Consider the following 27,104-nt stretch of genomic DNA (forward strand, 5'->3'; position numbering starts at 1 on the left):
AGTATATAAGTGTACCGCTGCCATATACACACCGGTGCGGGAGATGGCACATAATGACGCACTCTCAGGTCACCATTACTGCGTGCAGGAACGGGGCACAGTATATAAGTGTACCGCTGCCATATACACACCGGTGCGGGAGATGGCACATAATGACGCACTCTCAGGTCACCATTACTGCGTGCAGGAACGGGGCACAGTATATAAGTGTAACGCTGCCATATACACACCGGTGCGGGAGATGGCACATAATGACGCACTCTCAGGTCACCATTACTGCGTGCAGGAACGGGGCACAGTATATAAGTGTACCGCTGCCATATACACACCGGTGCGGGAGATGGCACATAATGACGCACTCTCAGGTCACCATTACTGCGTGCAGGAACGGGGCACAGTATATAAGTGTACCGCTGCCATATACACACCGGTGCGGGAGATGGCACATAATGACGCACTCTCAGGTCACCATTACTGCGTGCAGGAACGGGGCACAGTATATAAGTGTACCGCTGCCATATACACACCGGTGCGGGAGATGGCACATAATGACGCACTCTCAGGTCACCATTACTGCGTGCAGGAACGGGGCACAGTATATAAGTGTACCGCTGCCATATACACACCGGTGCGGGAGATGGCACATAATGACGCACTCTCAGGTCACCATTACTGCGTGCAGGAACGGGACACAGTATATAAGTGTACCGCTGCCATATACACACCGGTGCGGGAGATGGCACATAATGACGCACTCTCAGGTCACCATTACTGCGTGCAGGAACGGGGCACAGTATATAAGTGTACCACTGCCATATACACACCGGTGCGGGAGATGGCACATAATGACGCACTCTCAGGTCACCATTACTGCGTGCAGGAACGGGGCACAGTATATAGGTGTATAGCTGCCATATACACACCGGTGCGGGAGATGGCACATAATGACGCATTCTCAGGTCACCATTACTGCGTGCAGGAACGGGGCACAGTATATAAGTGTAACGCTGCCATATACACACCGGTGCGGGAGATGGCACATAATGACGCACTCTCAGGTCACCATTACTGCGTGCAGGAACGGGGCACAGTATATAAGTGTACCGCTGCCATGTACACACCGGTGCGGGAGATGGCACATAATGACGCACTCTCAGGTCACCATTACTGCGTGCAGGAACGGGGCACAGTATATAAGTGTACCGCTGCCATATACACACCGGTGCGGGAGATGGCACATAATGACGCACTCTCAGGTCACCATTACTGCGTGCAGGAACGGGGCACAGTATATAAGTGTACCGCTGCCATATACACACCGGTGCGGGAGATGGCACATAATGACGCACTCTCAGGTCACCATTACTGCGTGCAGGAACGGGGCACAGTATATAAGTGTACCGCTGCCATATACACACCGGTGCGGGAGATGGCACATAATGACGCACTCTCAGGTCACCATTACTGCGTGCAGGAACGGGGCACAGTATATAAGTGTACCGCTGCCATATACACACCGGTGCGGGAGATGGCACATAATGACGCACTCTCAGGTCACCATTACTGCGTGCAGGAACGGGGCACAGTATATAAGTGTACCGCTGCCATATACACACCGGTGCGGGAGATGGCACATAATGACGCACTCTCAGGTCACCATTACTGCGTGCAGGAACGGGGCACAGTATATAAGTGTACCGCTGCCATATACACACCGGTGCGGGAGATGGCACATAATGACGCACTCTCAGGTCACCATTACTGCGTGCAGGAACGGGGCACAGTATATAAGTGTACCGCTGCCATATACACACCGGTGCGGGAGATGGCACATAATGACGCACTCTCAGGTCACCATTACTGCGTGCAGGAACGGGGCACGGTATATAAGTGTACCGCTGCCATATACACACCGGTGCGGGAGATGGCACATAATGACGCACTCTCAGGTCACCATTACTGCGTGCAGGAACGGGGCACAGTATATAAGTGTACCGCTGCCATATACACACCGGTGCGGGAGATGGCACATAATGACGCACTCTCAGGTCACCATTACTGCGTGCAGGTACGGGGCACAGTATATAAGTGTACCACTGCCATATACACACCGGTGCGGGAGATGCCACATAATGACGCACTCTCAGGTCACCATTACTGCGTGCAGGAACGGGGCACAGTATATAGGTGTATAGCTGCCATATACACACCGGTGCGGGAGATGGCACATAATGACGCATTCTCAGGTCACCATTACTGCGTGCAGGAACGGGCACAGTATATAAGTGTAACGCTGCCATATACACACCGGTGCGGGAGATGGCACATAATGACGCACTCTCAGGTCACCATTACTGCGTGCAGGAACGGGGCACAGTATATAAGTGTACCGCTGCCATGTACACACCGGTGCGGGAGATGGCACATAATGACGCACTCTCAGGTCACCATTACTGCGTGCAGGAACGGGGCACAGTATATAAGTGTACCGCTGCCATATACACACCGGTGCGGGAGATGGCACATAATGACGCACTCTCAGGTCACCATTACTGCGTGCAGGAACGGGGCACAGTATATAAGTGTACCGCTGCCATATACACACCGGTGCGGGAGATGGCACATAATGACGCACTCTCAGGTCACCATTACTGCGTGCAGGAACGGGGCACAGTATATAAGTGTAACGCTGCCATATACACACCGGTGCGGGAGAGGGCACATAATGACGCACTCTCAGGTCACCATTACTGCGTGCAGGAACGGGGCGCAGTATATAAGTGTAACGCTGCCATATACACACCGGTGCGGGAGATGCCACATAATGACGCACTCTCAGGTCACCATTACTGTGTGCAGGAACGGGGCACAGTATATAAGTGTACCGCTGCCATATACACACCGGTGCGGGAGATGGCACATAATGACGCACTCTCAGGTCACCATTACTGCGTGCAGGAACGGGGCACAGTATATAAGTGTACCGCTGCCATATACACACCGGTGCGGGAGATGGCACATAATGACGCACTCTCAGGTCACCATTACTGCGTGCAGGAACGGGGGCACAGTATATAAGTGTACCGCTGCCATATACACACCGGTGCGGGAGATGCACATAATGACGCACTCTCAGGTCACAATTACTGCGTGCAGGAACGGGGCACAGTATATAAGTGTACCGCTGCCATATACACACCGGTGCGGGAGATGGCACATAATGACGCACTCTCAGGTCACCATTACTGCGTGCAGGAACGGGGCACAGTATATAAGTGTACCACTGCCATATACACACCGCTGCGGGAGAGGGCACATAATGACGCACTTCTCAGGTCACCATTACTGCGTGCAGGAACGGGGCACAGTATATAAGTGTACCGCTGCCATATACACACCGGTGCGGGAGATGCACATAATGACGCACTCTCAGGTCACCATTACTGCGTGCAGGAACGGGGCACAGTATATAAGTGTACCGCTGCCATATACACACCGGTGCGGGAGATGGCACATAATGACGCACTCTCAGGTCACCATTACTGCGTGCAGGAACGGGGCACAGTATATAAGTGTACCGCTGCCATATACACACCGGTGCGGGAGATGGCACATAATGACGCACTCTCAGGTCACCATTACTGCGTGCAGGAACGGGGCACAGTATATAAGTGTACCGCTGCCATATACACACCGGTGCGGGAGATGGCACATAATGACGCACTCTCAGGTCACCATTACTGCGTGCAGGAACGGGGCACAGTATATAAGTGTACCGCTGCCATATACACACCGGTGCGGGAGATGGCACATAATGACGCACTCTCAGGTCACCATTACTGCGTGCAGGAACGGGGCACAGTATATAAGTGTAACGCTGCCATATACACACCGGTGCGGGAGATGGCACATAATGACGCACTCTCAGGTCACCATTACTGCGTGCAGGAACGGGGCACAGTATATAAGTGTACCGCTGCCATATACACACCGGTGCGGGAGATGGCACATAATGACGCACTCTCAGGTCACCATTACTGCGTGCAGGAACGGGGCACAGTATATAAGTGTAACGCTGCCATATACACACCGGTGCGGGAGATGGCACATAATGACGCACTCTCAGGTCACCATTACTGCGTGCAGGAACGGGGCACAGTATATAAGTGTACCGCTGCCATATACACACCGGTGCGGGAGATGGCACATAATGACGCACTCTCAGGTCACCATTACTGCGTGCAGGAACGGGGCACAGTATATAAGTGTAACGCTGCCATATACACACCGGTGCGGGAGATGGCACATAATGACGCACTCTCAGGTCACCATTACTGCGTGCAGGAACGGGGCACAGTATATAAGTGTATCGCTGCCATATACACACCGGTGCGGGAGATGGCACATAATGACGCACTCTCAGGTCACCATTACTGCGTGCAGGAACGGGGCACAGTATATAAGTGTACCGCTGCCATATACACACCGGTGCGGGAGATGGCACATAATGACGCACTCTCAGGTCACCATTACTGCGTGCAGGAACGGGGCACAGTATATAAGTGTAACGCTGCCATATACACACCGGTGCGGGAGATGGCACATAATGACGCACTCTCAGGTCACCATTACTGCGTGCAGGAACGGGGCACAGTATATAAGTGTACCGCTGCCATATACACACCGGTGCGGGAGATGGCACATAATGACGCACTCTCAGGTCACCATTACTGCGTGCAGGAACGGGGCACAGTATATAAGTGTAACGCTGCCATATACACACCGTGCGGGAGATGGCACATAATGACGCACTCTCAGGTCACCATTACTGCGTGCAGGAACGGGGCACAGTATATAAGTGTACTGCTGCCATATACACACCGGTGCGGGAGATGGCACATAATGACGCACTCTCAGGTCACCATTACTGCGTGCAGGAACGGGGCACAGTATATAAGTGTACCGCTGCCATATACACACCGGTGCGGGAGATGGCACATAATGACGAACTCTCAGGTCACCATTACTGCGTGCAGGAACGGGGCGCAGTATATAAGTGTACGCTGCCATATACACACCGGTGCGGGAGATGGCACATAATGACGCATTCTCAGGTCACCATTACTGCGTGCAGGAACGGGGCACAGTATATAAGTGTACCGCTGCCATATACACACCGGTGCGGGAGATGGCACATAATGACGCACTCTCAGGTCACCATTACTGCGTGCAGGAACGGGGCACAGTATATAAGTGTACCGCTGCCATATACACACCGGTGCGGGAGATGGCACATAATGACGCACTCTCAGGTCACCATTACTGCGTGCAGGAACGGGGCACAGTATATAAGTGTACCGCTGCAATATACACACCGGTGCGGGAGATGGCACATAATGACGCATTGTCAGGTCACCATTACTGCGTGCAGGAACGGGGCACAGTATATAAGTGTACTGCTGCCATATACACAGGCTGTGTGTATAAGGTGTGTATGACCTGCAGGCTGTGTGTAGAAGGTGGGTATTAACTGCAGGCTGTGTGTATAAGGTGTGTATGACCTGCAGGCTGTGTGTAGAAGGTGTGTATGACCTGCAGGCTGTGTGTATAAGGTGTGTATGACCTGCAGGCTGTGTGTAGAAGGTGTGTATGACCTGCAGGCTGTGTGTATAAGGTGTGTATGACCTGCAGGCTGTTTGTAGAAGGTGTGTATGACCTGCAGGCTGTGTGTATAAGGTGTGTATGACCTGCAGTCTGTGTGTAGAAGGTGGGTATGACCTGCAGGCTGTGTGTATAAGGTGTGTATGACCTGCAGGCTGTGTGTAGAAGGTGTGTATGACCTGCAGGCTGTGTGTATAAGGTGTGTATGACCTGCAGGCTGTGTGTAGAAGGTGTGTATGACCTGCAGGCTGTGTGTATAAGGTGTGTATGACCTGCAGGCTGTGTGTAGAAGGTGTGTATGACCTGCAGGCTGTGTGTATAAGGTGTGTATGACCTGCAGGCTGTGTGTAGAAGGTGTGTATGACCTGCAGGCTGTGTGTAGAAGGTGTGTATGACCTGCAGGCTGTGTGTAGAAGGTGTGTATGACCTGCAGGCTGTGTGTATAAGGTGGGTATGACCTGCAGGCTGTGTGTATAAGGTGAGTATGACCTGCAGGCTGTGTGTATAAGGTGTCTATGACCTGCAGGCTGTGTGTATAAGGTGTGTATGATAAATGCAGGCTGTGTATAAGGTGTGTATGACCTGCAGGCTGTGTGTATAAGGTGTTTATGACCTGCAGGCTGTGTGTATAAGGTGTTTATGACCTGCAGGCTGTGTGTATAAGGTGTGTATGACCTGCAGGCTGTGTGTATAAGGTGTGTATGACCTGCAGGCTGTGTGTAGAAGGTGTGTATGACCTGCAGGCTGTGTGTAGAAGGTGTGTATGACCTGCAGGCTGTGTGTATAAGGTGTGTATGACCTGCAGGCTGTGTGTATAAGGTGTTTACGACCTGCAGGCTGTGTATAAGGTGTGTATGACCTGCAGGCTGTGTGTATAAGGTGTGTATGACCTGCAGGCTGTGTGTATAAGGTGTGTATGACCTGCAGGCTGTGTGTATAAGGTGTGTATGACCTGCAGGCTGTGTGTATAAGGTGTGTATGACCTGCAGGCTGTGTGTATAAGGTGTGTATGTTACACTTGTGTCTCATTATGGGATGCACGTATTCCAAACAACGGAAACATATGATATCCAACGTTCTACTGGATATGGGAGACTCTGTGCATGACACATCAATGTACTGTATGTACACAGTGTAAACGCTGACACTTACTGGCTGACGCGTCCCAGAACTTCACAGAACCATCGGCGTGCCTGGGAATACAAAGCGCATGTTAGTAACCGCTGCGGCATTGCCAGTGTCCAGGTACCAGCCAGACAATCAGCAATCTGATGCCGGAACCATAATAATGATATCATGGATAATGTACAAATTACTGTAAATAATAATATTACAGGTCAAGAGATCTCCACTGGTTATATACCCACGCATCCAGTGGGTATCCCACCCTGCTCCCACGCATCCAGTGGGTGCCCCACCCTGCTCCCACACATCCAGGGAGTGCCCCCCCCCCCTGCTCTCACACATCCAGGGAGTGCCCCACCCTGCTCCCACACATCCAGGGAGTACCCCACCCTCCTCCCACACATCCAGGGAGTGCCTCACCCTCCTCCCACACATCCAGGGAGTGCCTCACCCTGCTCCCACACATCCAGTGGGTGCCCCACCCTGCTCCCACGCATCCAGGGAGTGCCCCACCCTGCTCCCACGCATCCACGGAGTGCCCCACCCTGCTCCCACGCATCCAGGGAGTGCCCCACCCTGCTCCCACACATCCAGGGAGTGCCCCACCCTGCTCCCACGCATCCAGTGGGTGCCCCACCCTGCTCCCACACATCCAGGGAGTGCCCCACCCTGCTTCCACACATCAAGGGAGTGCCCCACCCTGCTCCAACGCATCCAGTGGGTGCCCCACCCTGCTCCCACACATCCAGGGAGTGCCCCACCCTGCTCCCACACATCCAGGGAGTGCCCCACCCTGCTCCCACTCATCCATGGGGTGCCCCACCCTGCTCCCACGCATCCAGGGGGTACCCCACCCTCCTCCCACGCATCCAGGGAGTGCCCCACCCTGCTCCCACGCATCCAGGGAGTGCCCCACCCTGCTCCCACGCATCCAGGGAGTGCCCACCCTGCTCCCACGCATCCAGTGGGTGCCTCACCCTGCTCCCACGCATCCAGTGGGTGCCCCACCCTGCTCCCACACATCCAGGAGGTGCCCCACCCTGCTCCCACACATCCAGGAGGTGCCCCACCCTGCTCCCACACATCCAGGAGGTGCCCCACCCTGCTCCCACACATCCAGGAGGTGCCCCACCCTGCTCCCACACATCCAGGAGGTGCCCCACCCTGCTCCCACACATCTAGGAGGTGCCCCACCCTGCTCCCACACATCCAGGAGGTGCCCCACCCTGCTCCCACACATCCAGGGGGTGCCCCACCCTGCTCCCACACATCCAGGAGGTGCCCCACCCTGCTCCCACACATCCAGGGGGTGCCCCACCCTGCTCCCACACGTCCAGGGGGTGCCCCACCCTGCTCCCACACATCCAGGAGGTGCCCCACCCTGCTCCCACACATCCAGGAGGTGCTTCACCCTGCTCCCACACATCCAGGAGGTGCCCCACCCTGCTCTCACACATCTAGGAGGTGCCTCACCCTGCTCCAACACATCTAGGAGGTGCCCCAGCCTGCTCTCACACATCTAGGAGGTGCCCCACCCTGCTCCCACACATCTAGGAGGTGCCCCACCCTGCTCCCACACATCTAGGAGGTGCCCCAGCCTGCTCCCACACATCTAGGAGGTGCCCCACCCTGCTCTCACACATCCAGGAGGTGCCCCACCCTGCTCCCACACATCTAGGAGGTGCCCCACCCTGCTCTCACACATCCAGGGGGTGCCCCACCCTGCTCTCACACATCCAGGAGGTGCCCCAGCCTGCTCCCACACATCTAGGAGGTGCCCCACCCTGCTCCCACACATCTAGGAGGTGCCCCACCCTGCTCCCACACATCCAGGAGGTGCCCCACCCTGCTCTCACACATCCAGGAGGTGCCCCACCCTGCTCCCACACATCTAGGAGGTGCCCCACCCTGCTCCCACACATCCAGGAGGTGCCCCACCCTGCTCTCACACATCCAGGAGGTGCCCCACCCTGCTCCCACACATCTAGGAGGTGCCCCAGCCTGCTCTCACACATCTAGGAGGTGCCCCACCCTGCTCTCACACATCCAGGAGGTGCCCCACCCTGCTCTCACACATCTAGGAGGTGCCCCACCCTGCTCTCACACATCCAGGAGGTGCCCCAGCCTGCTCTCACACATCTAGGAGGTGCCCCACCCTGCTCTCACACATCCAGGAGGTGCCCCACCCTGCTCTCACACATCCAGGAGGTGCCCCACCCTGCTCCCACACATCTAGGAGGTGCCCCAGCCTGCTCTCACACATCTAGGAGGTGCCCCACCCTGCTCTCACACATCCAGGAGGTGCCCCTCCCTGCTCTCACACATCTAGGAGGTGCCCCACCCTGCTCTCACACATCCAGGAGGTGCCCCAGCCTGCTCTCACACATCTAGGAGGTGCCCCACCCTGCTCTCACACATCTAGGAGGTGCCCCAGCCTGCTCCCACACATCTAGGAGGTGCCCCACCCTGCTCTCACACATCCAGGAGGTGCCCCAGCCTGCTCTCACACATCTAGGAGGTGCCCCAGCCTGCTCTCACACATCTAGGAGGTGCCCCACCCTGCTCTCACACATCCAGGAGGTGCCCCACCCTGCTCCCACACATCCAGGAGGTGCCCCACCCTGTTCTCACACATCTAGGAGGTGCCCCAGCCTGCTCTCACACATCTAGGAGGTGCCCCACCCTGCTCTCACACATCCAGGAGGTGCCCCAGCCTGCTCTCACACATCTAGGAGGTGCCCCACCCTGCTCCCACACATCCAGGAGGTGCCCCACCCTGCTCCCACACATCTAGGAGGTGCCCCACCCTGCTCCCACACATCTAGGAGGTGCCCCAGCCTGCTCTCACACATCTAGGAGGTGCCCCACCCTGCTCCCACACATCCAGGAGGTGCCCCAGCCTGCTCTCACACATCTAGGAGGTGCCCCACCCTGCTCTCACACATCTAGGAGGTGCCCCACCCTGCTCTCACACATCCAGGAGGTGCCCCAGCCTGCTCCCACACATCTAGGAGGTGCCCCACCCTGCTCCCACACATCTAGGAGGTGCCCCACCCTGCTCTCACACATCCAGGAGGTGCCCCAGCCTGCTCTCACACATCTAGGAGGTGCCCCACCCTGCTCCCACACATCTAGGAGGTGCCCCACCCTGATCTCACACATCTAGGAGGTGCCCCACCCTGCTCCCACACATCTAGGAGGTGCCCCAGCCTGCTCTCACACATCCAGGAGGTGCCCCACCCTGCTCCCACACATCCAGGAGGTGCCCCACCCTGCTCCCACACATCTAGGAGGTGCCCCAGCCTGCTCTCACACATCTAGGAGGTGCCCCAGCCTGCTCTCACACATCTAGGAGGTGCCCCACCCTGCTCTCACACATCCAGGAGGTGCCCCAGCATGCTCTCACACATCCAGGAGGTGCCCCAGCCTGCTCTCACACATCCAGGAGGTGCCCCAGCCTGCTCCCACACATCTAGGAGGTGCCCCAGCCTGCTCTCACACATCCAGGAGGTGCCCCACCCTGCTCCCACACATCCAGGAGGTGCCCCACCCTGCTCCCACACATCTAGGAGGTGCCCCAGCCTGCTCCCACACATCCAGGGAGTGCCCCATCCTGCTCCCACGCATCCAGGAGGTGCCCCACCCTGCTCCCACACATCTAGGAGGTGCCCCAGCCTGCTCGCCTCCTCAGACTTGGAGTGTGACACTTGGCTGTGACCATCTCGGTGCGACACTGACATGAAATTCACTTGTAAGAAGCTCATTGGCTGCTGTTTCCACAGGGGCACCCAGAACTGGCACTGGTCACTTTGTGGTATATATTGGGCATTATAACTTTATAGAATTTTAGGTGCCCCTTCACCACAGGCACCCGATGCAATGGAGGCCTAATGCATTCTTAGCATAAAGTCTTATTTCCTGCTGGTTCCCCCTGAGCCCCCTGTATGCGCGTGTCTATATGAGCACACAGCTGTTACACTACGTCTATATGAGCCAGACATTCTTACCCTGTGATGATAATTTCAGGGTAGGCTGTAGTTCCAAGGTTCCAAATACCTCCAGTTATTGGCCATTCCTGCACAGAACACAAGACATTTAGGGAATAATAATAATAGTGTCATAGCACTGCCTCTGCCTCCCTGGCCTAACTGTACAGCACTGCCTCTGCTTCCCTGGTCTACGTGTACAGCACTGCCTCTGCCTCCCTGGCCTAACTGTACAGCACTGCCTCTGCCTCCCTGGCCTAACTGTACAGCACTGCCTCTGCCTCCCTGGCCTAACTGTACAGCACTGCCTCTGCCTCCCTGGCCTAACTGTACAGCACTGCCTCTGCCTCCCTGGTCTACCTGTACAGCACTGCCTCTGCTTCCCTGGTCTACGTGTACAGCACTGCCTCTGCCTCCCTGGCCTAACTGTACAGCACTGCCTCTGCCTCCCTGGTCTACGTGTACAGCACTGCCTCTGCCTCCCTGGCCTAACTGTACAGCACTGCCTCTGCCTCCCTGGTCTACGTGTACAGCACTGCCTCTGCCTCCCTGGTCTAACTGTACAGCACTGCCTCTGCCTCCCTGGTCTAACTGTACAGCACTGCCTCTGCCTCCCTGGTCTAACTGTACAGCACTGCCTCTGCCTCCCTGGTCTAACTGTACAGCACTGCCTCTGCCTTCCTGGTCTATGTGTACAGCACTGCCTCTGCCTCCCTGGTCTAACTGTACAGCACTGCCTCTGCCTCCCTGGTCTAACTGTACAGCACTGCCTCTGCCTCCCTGGTCTAACTGTACAGCACTGCCTCTGCCTCCCTGGTCTAACTGCACAGCACAGCACTACAACCTCTTCCTTCCTGGTCTGACTGTACAGCACAGCACTACTTCTTACACCCTGGTCCCACATCATAGCACTGCCTCTGCCTCCCTGGTCTCACTGTACATCACAGCACTACTTCTTACACCCTGGTCCCACATCATAACACTGCCTCTTTCTCACTGGTCTCACTGTACATCACAGCACTACTTCTTACACCCTGGTCCCACATCATAGCACTGCCTCTGCCTGCCTGGTCTCACTGTACATCACAGCACTACTTCTTACACCCTGGTCCCAAATCATAACACTGCCTCTGCTCCCTGGTCTCACTGTACATCACAGCACTACTTCTTACACCCTGGTCCCACATAATAACACTGCCTCTGCTCCCTGGTCTCACTGTACATCACAGAACTACTTCTTACACCCTGGTCCCAAATCATAACACTGCCTCTGTCTCCCTGGTCTCACTGTACATCACAGCACTACTTCTTACACCCTGGTCCGACATAATAACACTGCCTCTGTCTCCCTGGTCTAAGTGTACAGCACAGCACTACTTCTTACACCCTGGTCCCACATAATAACACTGCCTCTGTCTCCCTGGTCTAAGTGTACAGCACAGCACTACTTCTTGCACCCTGGTCCCACATAATAACACTGCCTCTGTCTCCCTGGTCTAAGTGTACAGCACAGCACTACTTCTTACACCCTGGTCCCACAGAATAACACTGCCTCTGCTCCCTGATCTCACTGTACAGCACAGCACTACTTCTTACACCCTGGTCCCACATCATAGCACTGCCTCTGCTCCCTGGTCTCACTGTACATCACAGCACTACTTCTTACACCCTGGTCCCAAATCATAACACTGCCTCTGTCTCCCTGGTCTACCTGTACATCACAGCACTACTTCTTACACCCTGGTCCCACATAATAACACTGACTCTGCCTCCCAGGTCTCCATGCACAGTACACCACTACGTGATTCTCCCTGGTCTCACAGCACAGCACCGCCTTTGCCTCCCTGGTCCCACTGCACAGCACTACTTCTTCCTCCCTAGTCCCACTTCATAGCACTGCCTCTGCCTCCCTGCACAGCACAGCACTGCCTCCCTAGTCTCAATACACAACACACCTTTGCCCCCGAAAATCCAGGGAGAATGCATAAGATGGGAATGTACAGTGGTAAAAATGAATAGATGCTGAATCTTGCACCGTGTCTGCACTCCTTACGTGATCCCAAATATCAGGTACTAATGTAATATTAAAAGAAAGAGGTTTGTTGACTGCACAGACTTAAGAACAAAAAATAAATAAATCAAGGTCAAGGGACAATATATAAATAAGTGACACTTTTACCCCAACTTTCTATATCATGCACTTCTGTGCCTATATGTTAATTAAGGACAATGGGGGGTGCTCCCTGAGAGTTGGGTTACATTTTTTATACAGAACTTTACCAAGGAAGGTAAACAAGAACTCTCCTACAAATGGGGCACTCAATTGGTGTTCAAATGTATGTGCTACACCATTGGATCAGTAATAGGGAATGAAAGAAAAAGGGAAAGAAAAGTAGAAATACACTCTATTGAAACTTAACTTTTATTATATACCAATAAAAATTGTTTGGAGATTATACTCTCGTTATCTAAAAAGGCGAAATATAGACACAACATACAATACAACATATAACAAGATAAAAGGTACAGGTAATCTGTAAACTCCAACGGGCCTTAGCCCTCTCAATAGTTGGAGAATAAATCTATGAATGACACCGTCAGAAGATTAGTCAAGACCTTAAGGCATTTTTCTTGGTTCTGCTGCCTCGTATGTGCTATTGCATTATATATGTAGGTGAGAGACCCTTACTTGTGCCAGTCTCTAGAGTCATAGACTGTACCAGAGCATCAGCGGAGAGTGTCTCATTCACTTCTACTTTTGGCTGGTGACCCTGGGGTCAGTGCAGCCAATGAGAGAGCTACTGACACTTAACCTGCTCTGGTGTTGAAAAGAGTGCAGAGTGTAAGAAAGGCAGGACTATATGTCAGACTTCGTGGTTCTGCTGCCACGCATGTGCTATAGCATTATATGCGTGGTGAGAGACCATTACTGGTGCTAGTCAATGGAAACATAGATTAGGCCAATCAGTGTGCACTGTGTCTCATTCGCCTCAGATACTGGCTGATAATACTAAGATCAGTGCAGCCAGTTCGGGGGTTACTGACACTTTGCTATTGTGGGCTGGAAAATAAGGAAAGCGCTGTGAATTTCATCTATTATCATATAATGTATATTGTGACCAGTAAAAATCAATATATACTGTCTATCACAGAGAGGATAGTATTCTCTCCATACCTATCATAGGTGATACTCAGATTTTACTTATATGCATAGATGAATAATTCATCAGTATATAGCTTTTTTTCTTAACCACTGTTATTTAAATTATATATTACTGGCTTAGGTATTCCATTAGCTTTTATACCTCATACTCATATACTGTGACTGCTATACTAACAATAATAATCAATCCTCCAAAGTATGGTACTCATATACCCTGGTTGTAGAGCACAGTGTTTACATATAGGTGGTCTATTGCCCCCGGCAACAGTGCTCAATACTTGATTTCTCTGACGTCCTAAGTGGATGCTGGGGCCTCCGTCAGGACCATGGGGAATAGCGGCTCCGCAGGAGACAGGGCACAAAAGTAAAAGCTTTAGGATCAGGTGGTGTGCACTGGCTCCTCCCCCTATGACCCTCCTCCAAGCCTCAGTTAGATCTTTGTGCCCGGCCGAGAAGGGTGCAATCTAGGTGGCTCTCCTAAAGAGCTGCTTAGAGTAAAAGTTTTGTTAGGTTTTTTATTTTCAGTGAGTCCTGCTGGCAACAGGCTCACTGCAACGAGGGACTTAGGGGAGAAGAAGTGAACTCACCTGCGTGCAGGATGGATTGGCTTCTTAGGCTACTGGACACTAGCTCCAGAGGGACGATCACAGGTACAGCCTGGATGGGTCACCGGAGCCGCGCCGCCGACCCCCTTGCAGATGCTGAAGAGAGAAGAGGTCCAGAAATCGGCGGCTGAAGACTTCCCGGTCTTCTTAAGGTAGCGCACAGCACTGCAGCTGTGCGCCATTGCTCTCAGCACACTTCACACCAACGGTCACTGAGGGTGCAGGGCGCTGGGGGGGGCGCCCTGAGCAGCAATGAAAGTACCTATGCTGGCTAAAAATACATCACATATAGCCCCTGGGGCTATATGGATGTATTTAACCCCTGCCAGGTTGTCAGAAAAACGGGAGAAGAAGCCCGCTGAAAAGGGGGCGGGGCCTATTCTCCTCAGCACACAGCGCCATTTTCCCTCACAGAACTGCTGGTGGGAAGGCTCCCAGGCTCTCCCCTGCACTGCACTACAGAAACAGGGTTAAAACAGAGAGGGGGGGCATTTTTGTGGCGATATTATTACATATTAAGATGCTATAAGGGAAAACACATATATAAGGTTGTCCCTGTAAAATTATAGCGTTTTGGTGTGTGCTGGCAAACTCTCCCTCTGTCTCCCCAAAGGGCTAGTGGGGTCCTGTCCTCTATCAGAGCATTCCCTGTGTGTGTGCTGTGTGTCGGTACGTGTGTGTCGACATGTATGAGGACGATGTTGGTGAGGAGGCGGAGCAATTGCCTGTGATGGTGATGTCACTCTCTAGGGAGTCGACACCGGAATGGATGGCTTATTTAGGGAATTACGTGATAATGTCAACAAGCTGCAAGGTCGGTTGACGACATGAGACGGCCGGCAAACCAATTAGTACCTGTCCAGGCGTCTCAAACACCGTCAGGGGCTTTAAAACGCCCATTACCTCAGTCGGTCGACACAGACACAGACACGGACACTGACTCCAGTGTCGACAGTGAAGAAACAAACGTATTTTCCATTAGGGCCACACGTTACATGTTAAGGGCAATGAAGGAGGTGTTACATATTTCTGATACTACAAGTACCACAAAAAAGGGTATTATGTGGGGTGTGAAAAAACTACCTGTAGTTTTTCCTGAATCAGATAAATTAAATGAAGTGTGTGATGATGCGTGGGTCTCCCCCGATAGAAAATTAAAGGCGCTCACACGCTTATCAAAACAAGTGGCGTTACCGTCTCCAGATACGGCCGCCCTCAAGGAGCCAGCTAATAGGAGGCTGGAAAATATCCTAAAAAGTATATACACACATACTGGTGTTATACTGCGACCAGCGATCGCCTCAGCCTGGATGTGCAGCGCTGGGGTGGCTTGGTCGGATTCCCTGACTGAAAATATTGATACCCTTGACAGGGACAGTATTTTATTGACTATAGAGCATTTAAAGGATGCATTTCTATATATGCGAGATGCACAGAGGGATATTTGCACTCTGGCATCAAGAGTAAGTACGATGTCCATGTCTGCCAGAAGATGTTTATGGACACGACAGTGGTCAGGTGATGCAGATTCCAAACGGCAGTATTGCCGTATAAAGGGGAGGAGTTATTTAGGGTCGGTCCATCGGACCTGGTGGCCACGGCAACAGCTGGAAAATCCACCTTTTTACCCCAAGTCACATCTCAGCAGAAAAAGACACCGTCTTTTCAGCCTCAGTCCTTTCGTCCCCATAAGGGCAAGCGGGCAAAAGGCCAGTCATATCTGCCCAGGGGTAGAGGAACGGAAGAAGACTGCAGCAGGCAGCCCCTTCCCAGGAACAGAAGCCCTCCACCGCTTCTGCCAAGTCCTCAGCATGACGCTGGGGCCGTACAAGCGGACTCAGGTGCGGTGGGGGGGGTCGTCTCAAGAGTTTCAGCGCGCAGTGGGCTCACTCGCAAGTGGACCCCTGGATCCTACAAGTAGTATCCCAGGGGTACAGATTGGAAATTCGAGACGTCTCCCCCTCGCAGGTTCCTGAAATCTGCTTTACCAACGTCTCCTTCCGACAGGGAGGCAGTATTGGAAACAATTCACAAGCTGTATTCCCAGCAGGTGATAATCAAAGTACCCCTCCTACAACAAGGAAAGGGGTATTATTCCACACTATTTGTGGTACTGAAGCCAGACGGCTCGGTGAGATTTATTCTAAATCTGAAATCTTTGAACACTTACATACAAAGGTTCAAATCAAGATGGAGTCACTCAGAGCAGTGATAGCGAACCAGGAAGAAGGGGACTATATGGTGTCCCTGGACATCAAGGATGCTTACACCTCCATGTCCCAAATTGCCCTTCTCACCAAGGGTACCTCAGGTTCGTGGTACAGAACTGTCACTATCAGTTTCAGAGGCTGCCGTTTGGATTGTCCACGGCACCCCGGGTCTTTACCAAGGTAATGGCCGAAATGATGATTCTTCTTCAAAGAAAAGGCGTCTTAATTATCCCTTACTTGGACGATCTCCTGATAAGGGCAAGGTCCAGAGAACAGTTGGAGGTCGGAGTAGCACTATCTCAAGTAGTTCTACGACAGCACGGGTGGATTCTAAATATTCCAAAATCGCAGCTGATTCCGACGACACGTCTGCTGTTACTAGGGATGATTCTGGACACAGTCCAGAAAAAGGTGTTTCTCCCGGAGGAGAAAGCCTGGGAGTTATCCGAGCTAGTTAGGAACCTCCTAGAACCAGGCCAAGTGTCAGTGCATCAATGCACAAGAGTCCTGGGAAAAATGGTGGCTTCTTACGAAGCGATTCCATTCGGCAGATTTCACGAAAGAATTTTTCAGTGGGATCTGCTGGACGAATGGTCCGGATCGCATCTTCAGATGCATCAGCGGATAATCCTGTCTCCAAGGACAAGGGTGTCTCTTCTGTGGTGGCTGCAGAGTGCTCATCTACTAGAGGGCAGCAGATTCCGTATTCAGGACTGGGTCCTGGTGACCACGGATGCCAGCCTGAGAGGCTGGGGAGCAGTCACACAGGGAAGAAATTTCCAAGGAGTGTGGTCAAGTCTGGAGACTTCTCTCCACATAAATATACTGGAGCTAAGGGCAATTTACAATGCTCTGAGCCTAGGAAGACCTCTGCTTCAAAGTCAACCGGTGCTGATCCAGTCGGACAACATCACGGCAGTCGCCCACGTAAACAGACAGGGCGACACAAGAAGCAGGAGGGCAATGGCAGAAGCTGCAAGGATTCTTCGCTGGGCGGAAAATCATGTGATAGCACTGTCAGCAGTGTTCATTCCGGGAGTGGACAACTGGGAAGCAGACTTCCTCAGCAGGCACGACCTCCACCCGGGAGAGTGGGGACTTCACACGGAAGTCTTCCACATGATTGTGAACCATTGGGAAAAACCAAAGGTGGACATGATGGCGTCCCGCCTGAACAAAAAACTGGACAGGTATTGCGCCAGGTCAAGAGACCCTCAGGCAATAGCTGTGGACGTTCTGGTAACACCGTGGGTGTACCAGTCGGTGTATGTGTTCCCTCCTCTGCTTCTCATACCTAAGGTACTGAGAATTATAAGACGTAGAGGAGTAAGAACTATACTCGTGGCTCCGGATTGGCCAAGAAGGACTTGGTACCCGGAACTTCAAGAGATGCTCACAGAGGACTCATGGCCTCTGCCGCTAAGAAGGGACTTGCTTCAGCAAGTACCATGTCTGTTCCAAGACTTACCGCGGCTGCGTTTGACGGCATGGCGGTTGAACGCCGGATCCTAAGGGAAAAAGGCATTCCGGAAGAGGTCACTCCTACCCTGGTCAAAGCCAGGAAGGAGGTGACCGCACAACATTATCACCACATGTGGCGAAAATATGTTGCGTGGTGTGAGGCCAGGAAGGCCCCACGAAGAAATTTCAACTCGGTCGATTCCTGCATTTCCTGCAAACAGGAGTGTCTATGGGCCTCAAATTGGGATCCATTAAGGTTCAAATTTCGGCCCTGTCGATTTTCTTCCAGAAAGAATTGGCTTCAGTTCCTGAAGTCCAGAAGTTTGTCAAGGGAGTACTGCATATACAACCCCCTTTTGTGCCTCCAGTGGCACTGTGGGATCTCAACGTAGTTCTGGGATTCCTCAAATCACATTGGTTTAAACCGCTCAAATCTGTGGATTTGAAATATCTCACATGGAAAGTGACCATGATGTTGGCCCTGGCCTCGGCCAGGCGAGTGTCAGAATTGGCGGCTTTGTCTCACAAAAGCCCATATCTGATTGTCCATTCGGACAGGGCAGAGCTGCGGACTCGTCCCCAGTTTCTCCCTAAGGTGGTGTCAGCGTTTCACCTGAACCAGCTTATTGTGGTACCTGCGGCTACTAGGGACTTGGAGGACTCCAAGTTGCTAGATGTTGTCAGGGCCCTGAAAATATAGGTTTCCAGGACGGCTGGAGTCAGGAAAACTGACTTGCTGTTATCCTGTATGCACCAAACAAACTGGGTGCTCTTGCTTCTAAGCAGACGATTGCTAGTTGGATGTGTAGTACAATTCAGCTTGCACATTCTGTGGCAGGCCTGCCACAGCCAAAATATGTAAATGCCCATTCCACAAGGAAGGTGGGCTCATCTTGGGCGGCTGCCCGAGGGGTCTCGGCTTTACAACTTTGCCGAGCTGCTACTTGGTCAGGGGCACACCCTGGCTGAGGAGGACCTGGAGTTCTCTCACTCGGTGCTGCAGAGTCATCCGCACTCTCCCGCCCGTTTGGGAGCTTTGGTATAATCCCCATGGTCCTGACGGAGTCCCCAGCATCCACTTAGGACGTCAGAGAAAATAAGAATTTACTTACCGATAATTCTTTTTCTCGTAGTCCGTAGTGGATGCTGGGCGCCCATCCCAAGTGCGGATTGTCTGCAATACTTGTACATAGTTATTGGTACAAAAATCGGGTTATTATTGTTGTGAGCCATCTTTTCAGAGGCTCCTCTGTTATCATGCTGTTAACTGGGTTCAGATCACAGGTTGTACAGTGTGATTGGTGTGGCTGGTATGAGTCTTACCCGGGATTCAAAATCCTTCCTTATTGTGTACGCTCGTCCGGGCACAGTATCCTAACTGAGGCTTGGAGGAGGGTCATAGGGGGAGGAGCCAGTGCACACCACCTGATCCTAAAGCTTTTACTTTTGTGCCCTGTCTCCTGCGGAGCCGCTATTCCCCATGGTCCTGACGGAGTCCCCAGCATCCACTACGGACTACGAGAAATAGAATTATCGGTAAGTAAATTCTTATTTTCTTTATGTATCATAACCTTGAACATGACATATACACAGAGTTGATCCAAGGTATATACCCTGTCACAGAGGATATTGTTAGTCAATTATGGCACACCTATCTCCTAGGTTATTACTTCAGGATTTGTGCCCTTTCGTTCTAACATTAGAGTCATTCATAAAGATTCTGGAGACATACTAGAGTTTTAGCACACTCTATTTGTGGAGCACATGTATATAGCCTATAATGGTCTATCACCCATAGCAACAACTGTCACAGTAAACGGTATTACACTTCTCATGTACAGACATGCAGGTAATAGTGTGCTTGTCCGTTATAACATCAGACCAGTATGGTGCCTGTAATTAGGGGCTCCACAAAAGTTATTATTGTCTCATACGACCTGTACCGGAGGGCAGCCCGCCGTGCGCACTGGCAGGGCGCCCGCAACGCTCATACGCTCATACGAGCGCTCATATGCTCAACGCTCATACGACCTGTACCGGAGGGCAGCCCGCCGTGCGCACTGGCAGGGCGCCCGCAACGCTCATACGCTCATACGAGCGCTCATATGCTCAACGCTCATACGACCTGTACCGGAGGGCAGCCCGCCGTGCGCACGGCCGGCTGCCCTCCGGTACAGGTCGTATGAGCGTATGAGCGTTGCGGGCGCCCTGCCAGTGCGCACGGCGGGCTGCCCTCCGGTACAGGTCGTATGAGCGTATGAGCGTTGCGGGCGCCCTGCCAGTGCGCACGGCGGGCTGCCCTCCGGTACAGGTCGTATGAGACAATAATAACTTTTGTGGAGCCCCTAATTACAGGCACCATACTGGTCTGATGTTATAACGGACAAGCACACTATTACCTGCTTGTCTGTACATGAGAAGTGTAATACCGTTTACTGTGACAGTTGTTGCTATGGGTGATAGACCATTATAGGCTATATACATGTGCTCCACAAATAGAGTGTGCTAAAACTCTAGTATGTCTCCAGAATCTTTATGAATGACTCTAATGTTAAGACGAAAGGGCACAAATCCTGAAGTAATAACCTAGGAGATAGGTGTGCCATAATTGACTAACAATATCCTCTGTGACAGGGTATATACCTTGGATCAACTCTGTGTATATGTCATGTTCAAGGTTATGATACATAAAGAAATCAAGTATTGAGCACTGTTGCCGGGGGCAATAGACCACCTATATGTAAACACTGTGCTCTACAACCAGGGTATATGAGTACCATACTTTGGAGGATTGATTATTATTGTTAGTATAGCAGTCACAGTATATGAGTATGAGGTATAAAAGCTAATGGAATACCTAAGCCAGTAATATATAATTTAAATAACAGTGGTTAAGAAAAAAAGCTATATACTGATGAATTATTCATCTATGCATATAAGTAAAATCTGAGTATCACCTATGATAGGTATGGAGAGAATACTATCCTCTCTGTGATAGACAGTATATATTGATTTTTACTGGTCACAATATACATTATATGATAATAGATGAAATTCACAGCGCTTTCCTTATTTTCCAGCCCACAATAGCAAAGTGTCAGTAACCCCCGAACTGGCTGCACTGATCTTAGTATTATCAGCCAGTATCTGAGGCGAATGAGACACAGTGCACACTGATTGGCCTAATCTATGTTTCCATTGACTAGCACCAGTAATGGTCTCTCACCACGCATATAATGCTATAGCACATGCGTGGCAGCAGAACCACGAAGTCTGACATATAGTCCTGCCTTTCTTACACTCTGCACTCTTTTCAACACCAGAGCAGGTTAAGTGTCAGTAGCTCTCTCATTGGCTGCACTGACCCCAGGGTCACCAGCCAAAAGTAGAAGTGAATGAGACACTCTCCGCTGATGCTCTGGTACAGTCTATGACTCTAGAGACTGGCACAAGTAAGGGTCTCTCACCTACATATATAATGCAATAGCACATACGAGGCAGCAGAACCAAGAAAAATGCCTTAAGGTCTTGACTAATCTTCTGACGGTGTCATTCATAGATTTATTCTCCAACTATTGAGAGGGCTAAGGCCCGTTGGAGTTTACAGATTACCTGTACCTTTTATCTTGTTATATGTTGTATTGTATGTTGTGTCTATATTTCGCCTTTTTAGATAACGAGAGTATAATCTCCAAACAATTTTTATTGGTATATAATAAAAGTTAAGTTTCAATAGAGTGTATTTCTACTTTTCTTTCCCTTTTTCTTTCATTCCCTATTACTGATCCAATGGTGTAGCACATACATTTGAACACCAATTGAGTGCCCCATTTGTAGGAGAGTTCTTGTTTACCTTCCTTGGTAAAGTTCTGTATAACTAATGTAATAATGTCTAGCAGAATGCAATAATACACTTGTCACCCTCATGCTATACAATGGCGCGCTATGCTCCCATATCACAGGCATTCCCAGATATAGGAGACAGGCAGCGTTACCTTGTTGCTGTAGCCTTGTTTTTTGTGCTTTGCTCCAACAGAATAAAGCACTGGAATCAGGTCAGGGGGACAGTCTGCGAAATATTCCGTACAGGTCACCGGCGACTCATGGATGTCCATGGAATATGGGTTCTCAAAGATTGGAAAACTGAGGGAAACGGCTAATGAGTTAGTTGTTATCATGGAGAGAAAGCACAGAGGTCACATGAGGCTCTAATAACTGCTAAGTATCACTGGTGTGGGTGCACAACTCACTAACCGCACTGGTCTGAGACATGAGACTCTAGTAACTGCTATGTATCACTGGTGTGGGATCAGTGTGGGTGCACAACTCACTAACCGCACTGATCTGAGCCATGACACTCCAGTAACTGCTACGTATCACTGGTGTGGGATCAGTGTGGGTGCACAACTCACTAACCGCACTGGTCTGAGCCATGAGACTCTAGTAACTGCTACGTATCACTGGTGTGGGATCAGTGTGGGTGCACAACTCACTAACCGCACTGGTCTGAGCCATGAGACTCTAGTAACTGCTACGTATCACTGGTGTGGGATCGGTGTGGGTGCACAAATCACTAACCGCACTGATCTGAGCCATGAGACTCTAGTAACTGCTACGTATCACTGGTGTGGGATCAGTGTGGGTGCACAACTCACTAACCGCACTGATCTGAGCCATGAGACTCTAGTAACTGCTACGTATCACTGGTGTGGGATCAGTGTGGGTGCACAAATCACTAACCGCACTGATCTGAGCCATGAGACTCTAGTAACTGCTACGTATCACTGGTGTGGGATCGGTGTGGTTGCACAAATCACTAACTGCACTGATCTGAGCCATGAGACTCTAGTAACTGCTACGTATCACTGGTGTGGGATCAGTGTGGTTGCACAACTCACTAACCGCACTGATCTGAGCCATGAGACTACTAACTGCTACGTATCACTGGTGTGGGATCAGTGTGGGTGCACAACTCACTAACCGCACTGATCTGAGCCATGAGACTCTAGTAACTGCTACGTATCACTGGTGTGGGATCAGTGTGGGTGCACAACTCACTAACCGCACTGATCTGAGCCATGAGACTCTAGTAACTGCTACGTATCACTGGTGTGGGATCAGTGTGGGTGCACAACTCACTAACCGCACTGATCTGAGCCATGAGACTCTAGTAACTACTACGTATCACTGGTGTGGGATCAGTGTGGTTGCACAACTCACTAACCGCACTGATCTGAGCCATGAGACTACTAACTGCTACGTATCACTGGTGTGGGATCAGTGTGGGTGCACAACTCACTAACCGCACTGATCTGAGCCATGAGACTCTAGTAACTGCTACGTATCACTGGTGTGGGATCAGTGTGGGTGCACAACTCACTAACCGCACTGATCTGAGCCATGAGACTCTAGTAACTGCTACGTATCACTGGTGTGGGATCAGTGTGGGTGCACAACTCACTAACCGCACTGATCTGAGCCATGAGGCTCTAGTAACTGCTACGTATCACTGGTGTGGGATCAGTGTGGTTGCACAAATCACTAAATGCACTGATCTGAGCCATGAAACTCTAGTAACTGCTACATATCTCTGGTGTGGGATCAGTGTGGGTGCACAACTAACTAACCGCACTGATCTGAGCCATGAGACTCTAGTAACTGCTACGTATCACTGGTGTGGGATCAGTGTGGGTGCACAACTCACTAACCGCACTGATCTGAGCCATGAGACTCTAGTAACTGCTACGTATCACTGGTGTGGGATCGGTGTGGTTGCACAAATCACTAACTGCACTGATCTGAGCCATGAAACTCTAGTAACTGCTACATATCTCTGGTGTGGGATCAGTGTGGGTGCACAACTAACTAACCGCAGTGATTTGAGCCATGAGACTCTAGTAACTGCTACGTATCACTGGTGTGGGATCGGTGTGGTTGCACAAATCACTAACTGCACTGATCTGAGCCATGAGACTCTAGTAACTGCTACGTATCTCTGGTGTGGGATCAGTGTGGGTGCACAACTCACTAACCGCACTGATCTGAGCCATGAGACTCTAGTAACTGCTACATATCACTGGTGTGGGATCAGTGTGGGTGCACAACTCACTAACCGCACTGATCTGAGCCATGACACTCTAGTAACTGCTACATATCACTGGTGTGGGATCAGTGTGGGTGCACAACTCACTAACCGCACTGATCTGAGCCATGAGACTACTAACTGCTACGTATCACTGGTGTGGGATCAGTGTGGGAGCACAACTCACTAACCGCACTGATCTGAGCCATGAGACTACTAACTGCTACGTATCACTGGTGTGGGATCAGTGTGGGTGCACAACTCACTAACGGAACTCACAACTAACTGCACTTTTTATATGCTAATGAACATAGTAAAGTCATAATTGGCCAAATAAGAGACAATGGTGCCATTCCCTCAAATGCAGTATGGATCTGAGACCTTCTAAAGATCACGCACTTCTCACCCACAACCTTTGCATCACCCCGTGCTTCTCAGATCTCTCCAACAGAAGGCATTTAATATACCCAATGGCCATTTAAACACATAGGATGGGTCCGCCTGCACTGTATAAGACAGGGCTAAAAGTTTAGTATAGGGTCAGACTGAGGTCTTATAAGCTATTGGTTGTAGTTTGTAGGGGTGGAGTTAGGGCATGCTGTAAGACGTGTAATGCTGGGAGAACATTCTGGTGCACTTTGGACACCCGCCCTCCCTCCCTAGATGTTGTCAGCTTCTGCGGTAGATTTCAGTAAAGTGCAGCTACAGTGGCTGTCTTATACAGTGCAGGTGGACACGTCACCTAGATGGGGGACACCCCAATGACACCAACCCAAAGGTGGGCCTTTGGGTTGGTTTCATTGGGGTGCCCCCCATCTAGGTCTGTTGTGTTGAGCTGTGCAGATGGTTATTGGCTTGCATGTATAAACGATGATTGACCAACGATGAACGACTGCGCATTGTTCATCGTTAATGCATACACACTAAACGATATGAACGATTTATCGTTCATTTTAGAACAATATCGTTCATATCTATCATCGATGTCTCCAAGTGTGTAGGGCCCTTAAGTCTGTTCGTTCTGTACCACCATACCATCCCCTTAATAATATCTATTTACCAAGATTTACTAAAAGAAATAAATATATCTGACCCTTTTACCCCACCAATATTTGCCTGTGTCTTCAGGTTAGGTAAGTTTGTGTGTGTCCAATGTCTGGGAAGTGAAGGCTGACATCAGCCGATAAGGAGGTCCCTCTACTTCTGACTGCTGCGTCCCATCATCAGGGTCCGTCGTGGCTCTGCTCTTTACTCTCTACACCTGGGCTGCAAACCTCACCTCCCTCCTGTCTATCCTGTTTATCCCACACAAAGAGAGGTTCCACGGCGCTGGAATATCAAACATCTCAATGAACTAGAGTTGAGTGCTTGAATATATACACAACGCCTGCTATAAGAATGGTAGAGATTTCATTTTGTAAATCCTCACTAACGCTTCCCCTCCATAAATGTAAAACCTTTTCAATGGTTACCCTCATTTGGGCTTTCTTTCTCCCTCTGACCTTTGCCACATTTCCCCTCTTCTTGCCCCTCTCAATCCTTTCCTCCCCATCCATGGAACACCTTGCCTCGCCCAACTTTCAGTCTTTCAAACAACTACCAAACCTGCAAATAACACAATCTTCAACCTCTCAAATGCTCACTCAAGAACCCAACGCCTCACCCTTGCCTATCCTACGCCTTCCTAGTCCTCCATATCCACTCTATTCCTTCCATCCCGTCCACGTGTGTCCCATTTGATGCTACTGTTTCTCATGAAGGCCTCCCTCTAGGTTGTAAGAACCTCTCTACTCAATGGGCCTAATTCAGACCTGATCGCTCGCTAGGGGTTTTTCGCACTGCTGCGACCAGATAGTGGCCACCCATAGGGGAGTGTATTTTAACTTTGCAAGTGTGTGAACGCATGTGTAGCAGAGCTGTACAAACAGATGGTGTGCAGTCTCTGCGCAGCCCAGGACTTACTCAGCCGCTGCGATCACTTCAACCTGTCCGGGACCGGAATTGACGTCAGACACCCGTCCTGCAAACGCTTGGACACGTCTGCGTTTTCCAAACACTAGCTGAAAACGGTCAGTTGCCGCCCACAAACGCCCTCTTCCTGTCAATCTCCTTGCGAACGCCCGTGCAAATGGATTCTTCGCACAAACCCATCGCTGAGCGGCGATCCGCTTTGTACCTGTGCGACGCGTCTGCGCATTGCGGTGCATATGCATGCGCAGTTCTGACCTGAAAAAATGCCAGCGAGCGATCAGGTCTGAATTATCCCCAATGTCTTATACTCTTTCTTGGATCTCCCTATCATGTCTTACGCTGAATTTATCTGCGTATTACTGATTGTGTACTCACACCTGTGTTAGTGGTAAGTGCGTTATGCAGATTTGTTTCCGTGTACTCATTATTAGGCCTAATTGTATTCATTGATCTATTTTTTATGCTTACTGTACTCCCGTATGTTATATCTATCTGATGGTTGCACGACGCTATGCAATCTTTGGCGCCATATACATAAACGTTGATGACGACCTCGCTGAATGCGATTCCCTAGGGATGCTATAAGAGTAAAAGGTTATAGGAGTAAAGAATTGTCATTTTGCCTGTTCTAATTATCAAGCTACTAATTGTATTAGCTGCGGAGGCCAGGACTGTAAATATGAGAAACCTCTAGCTGAACTGTTAACAATTATTTAGACAATTAATGTAATATTTAAACGCTCCCATACATATTTCATTTAATTTTGCTTGACATTAAAGGTCAATTACGTCAGTTACTTCCAGTAATTACACACAGCAGTGTCGGAGCCCGGGAGTAAC

General features: G+C 51.0%; 1 protein-coding gene across 9 annotated transcripts in view; it reads right to left on the reverse strand.

Moving 5' to 3' along the window:
• STXBP5L (syntaxin binding protein 5L) overlaps window positions 1-27,104 on the reverse strand; it is a 619,515-nt gene that overhangs the window by 220,239 nt on the left and 372,172 nt on the right. For all 9 annotated transcript variants that reach the window (XM_063956843.1, XM_063956842.1, XM_063956846.1 and 6 more), the window contains 3 exons: window positions 22,207-22,354; window positions 10,794-10,861; window positions 6,814-6,854 (listed from right to left, as the gene is read on the reverse strand). In XM_063956843.1, the coding sequence (XP_063812913.1) occupies window positions 6,814-6,854; window positions 10,794-10,861; window positions 22,207-22,354 (257 nt within the window). The remainder of the gene's footprint in view (window positions 1-6,813; window positions 6,855-10,793; window positions 10,862-22,206; window positions 22,355-27,104) is intronic.

The sequence above is a fragment of the Pseudophryne corroboree genome, chromosome 2 (genome assembly GCF_028390025.1).
Source record: "Pseudophryne corroboree isolate aPseCor3 chromosome 2, aPseCor3.hap2, whole genome shotgun sequence".
Taxonomy (NCBI): domain Eukaryota; kingdom Metazoa; phylum Chordata; class Amphibia; order Anura; family Myobatrachidae; genus Pseudophryne; species Pseudophryne corroboree.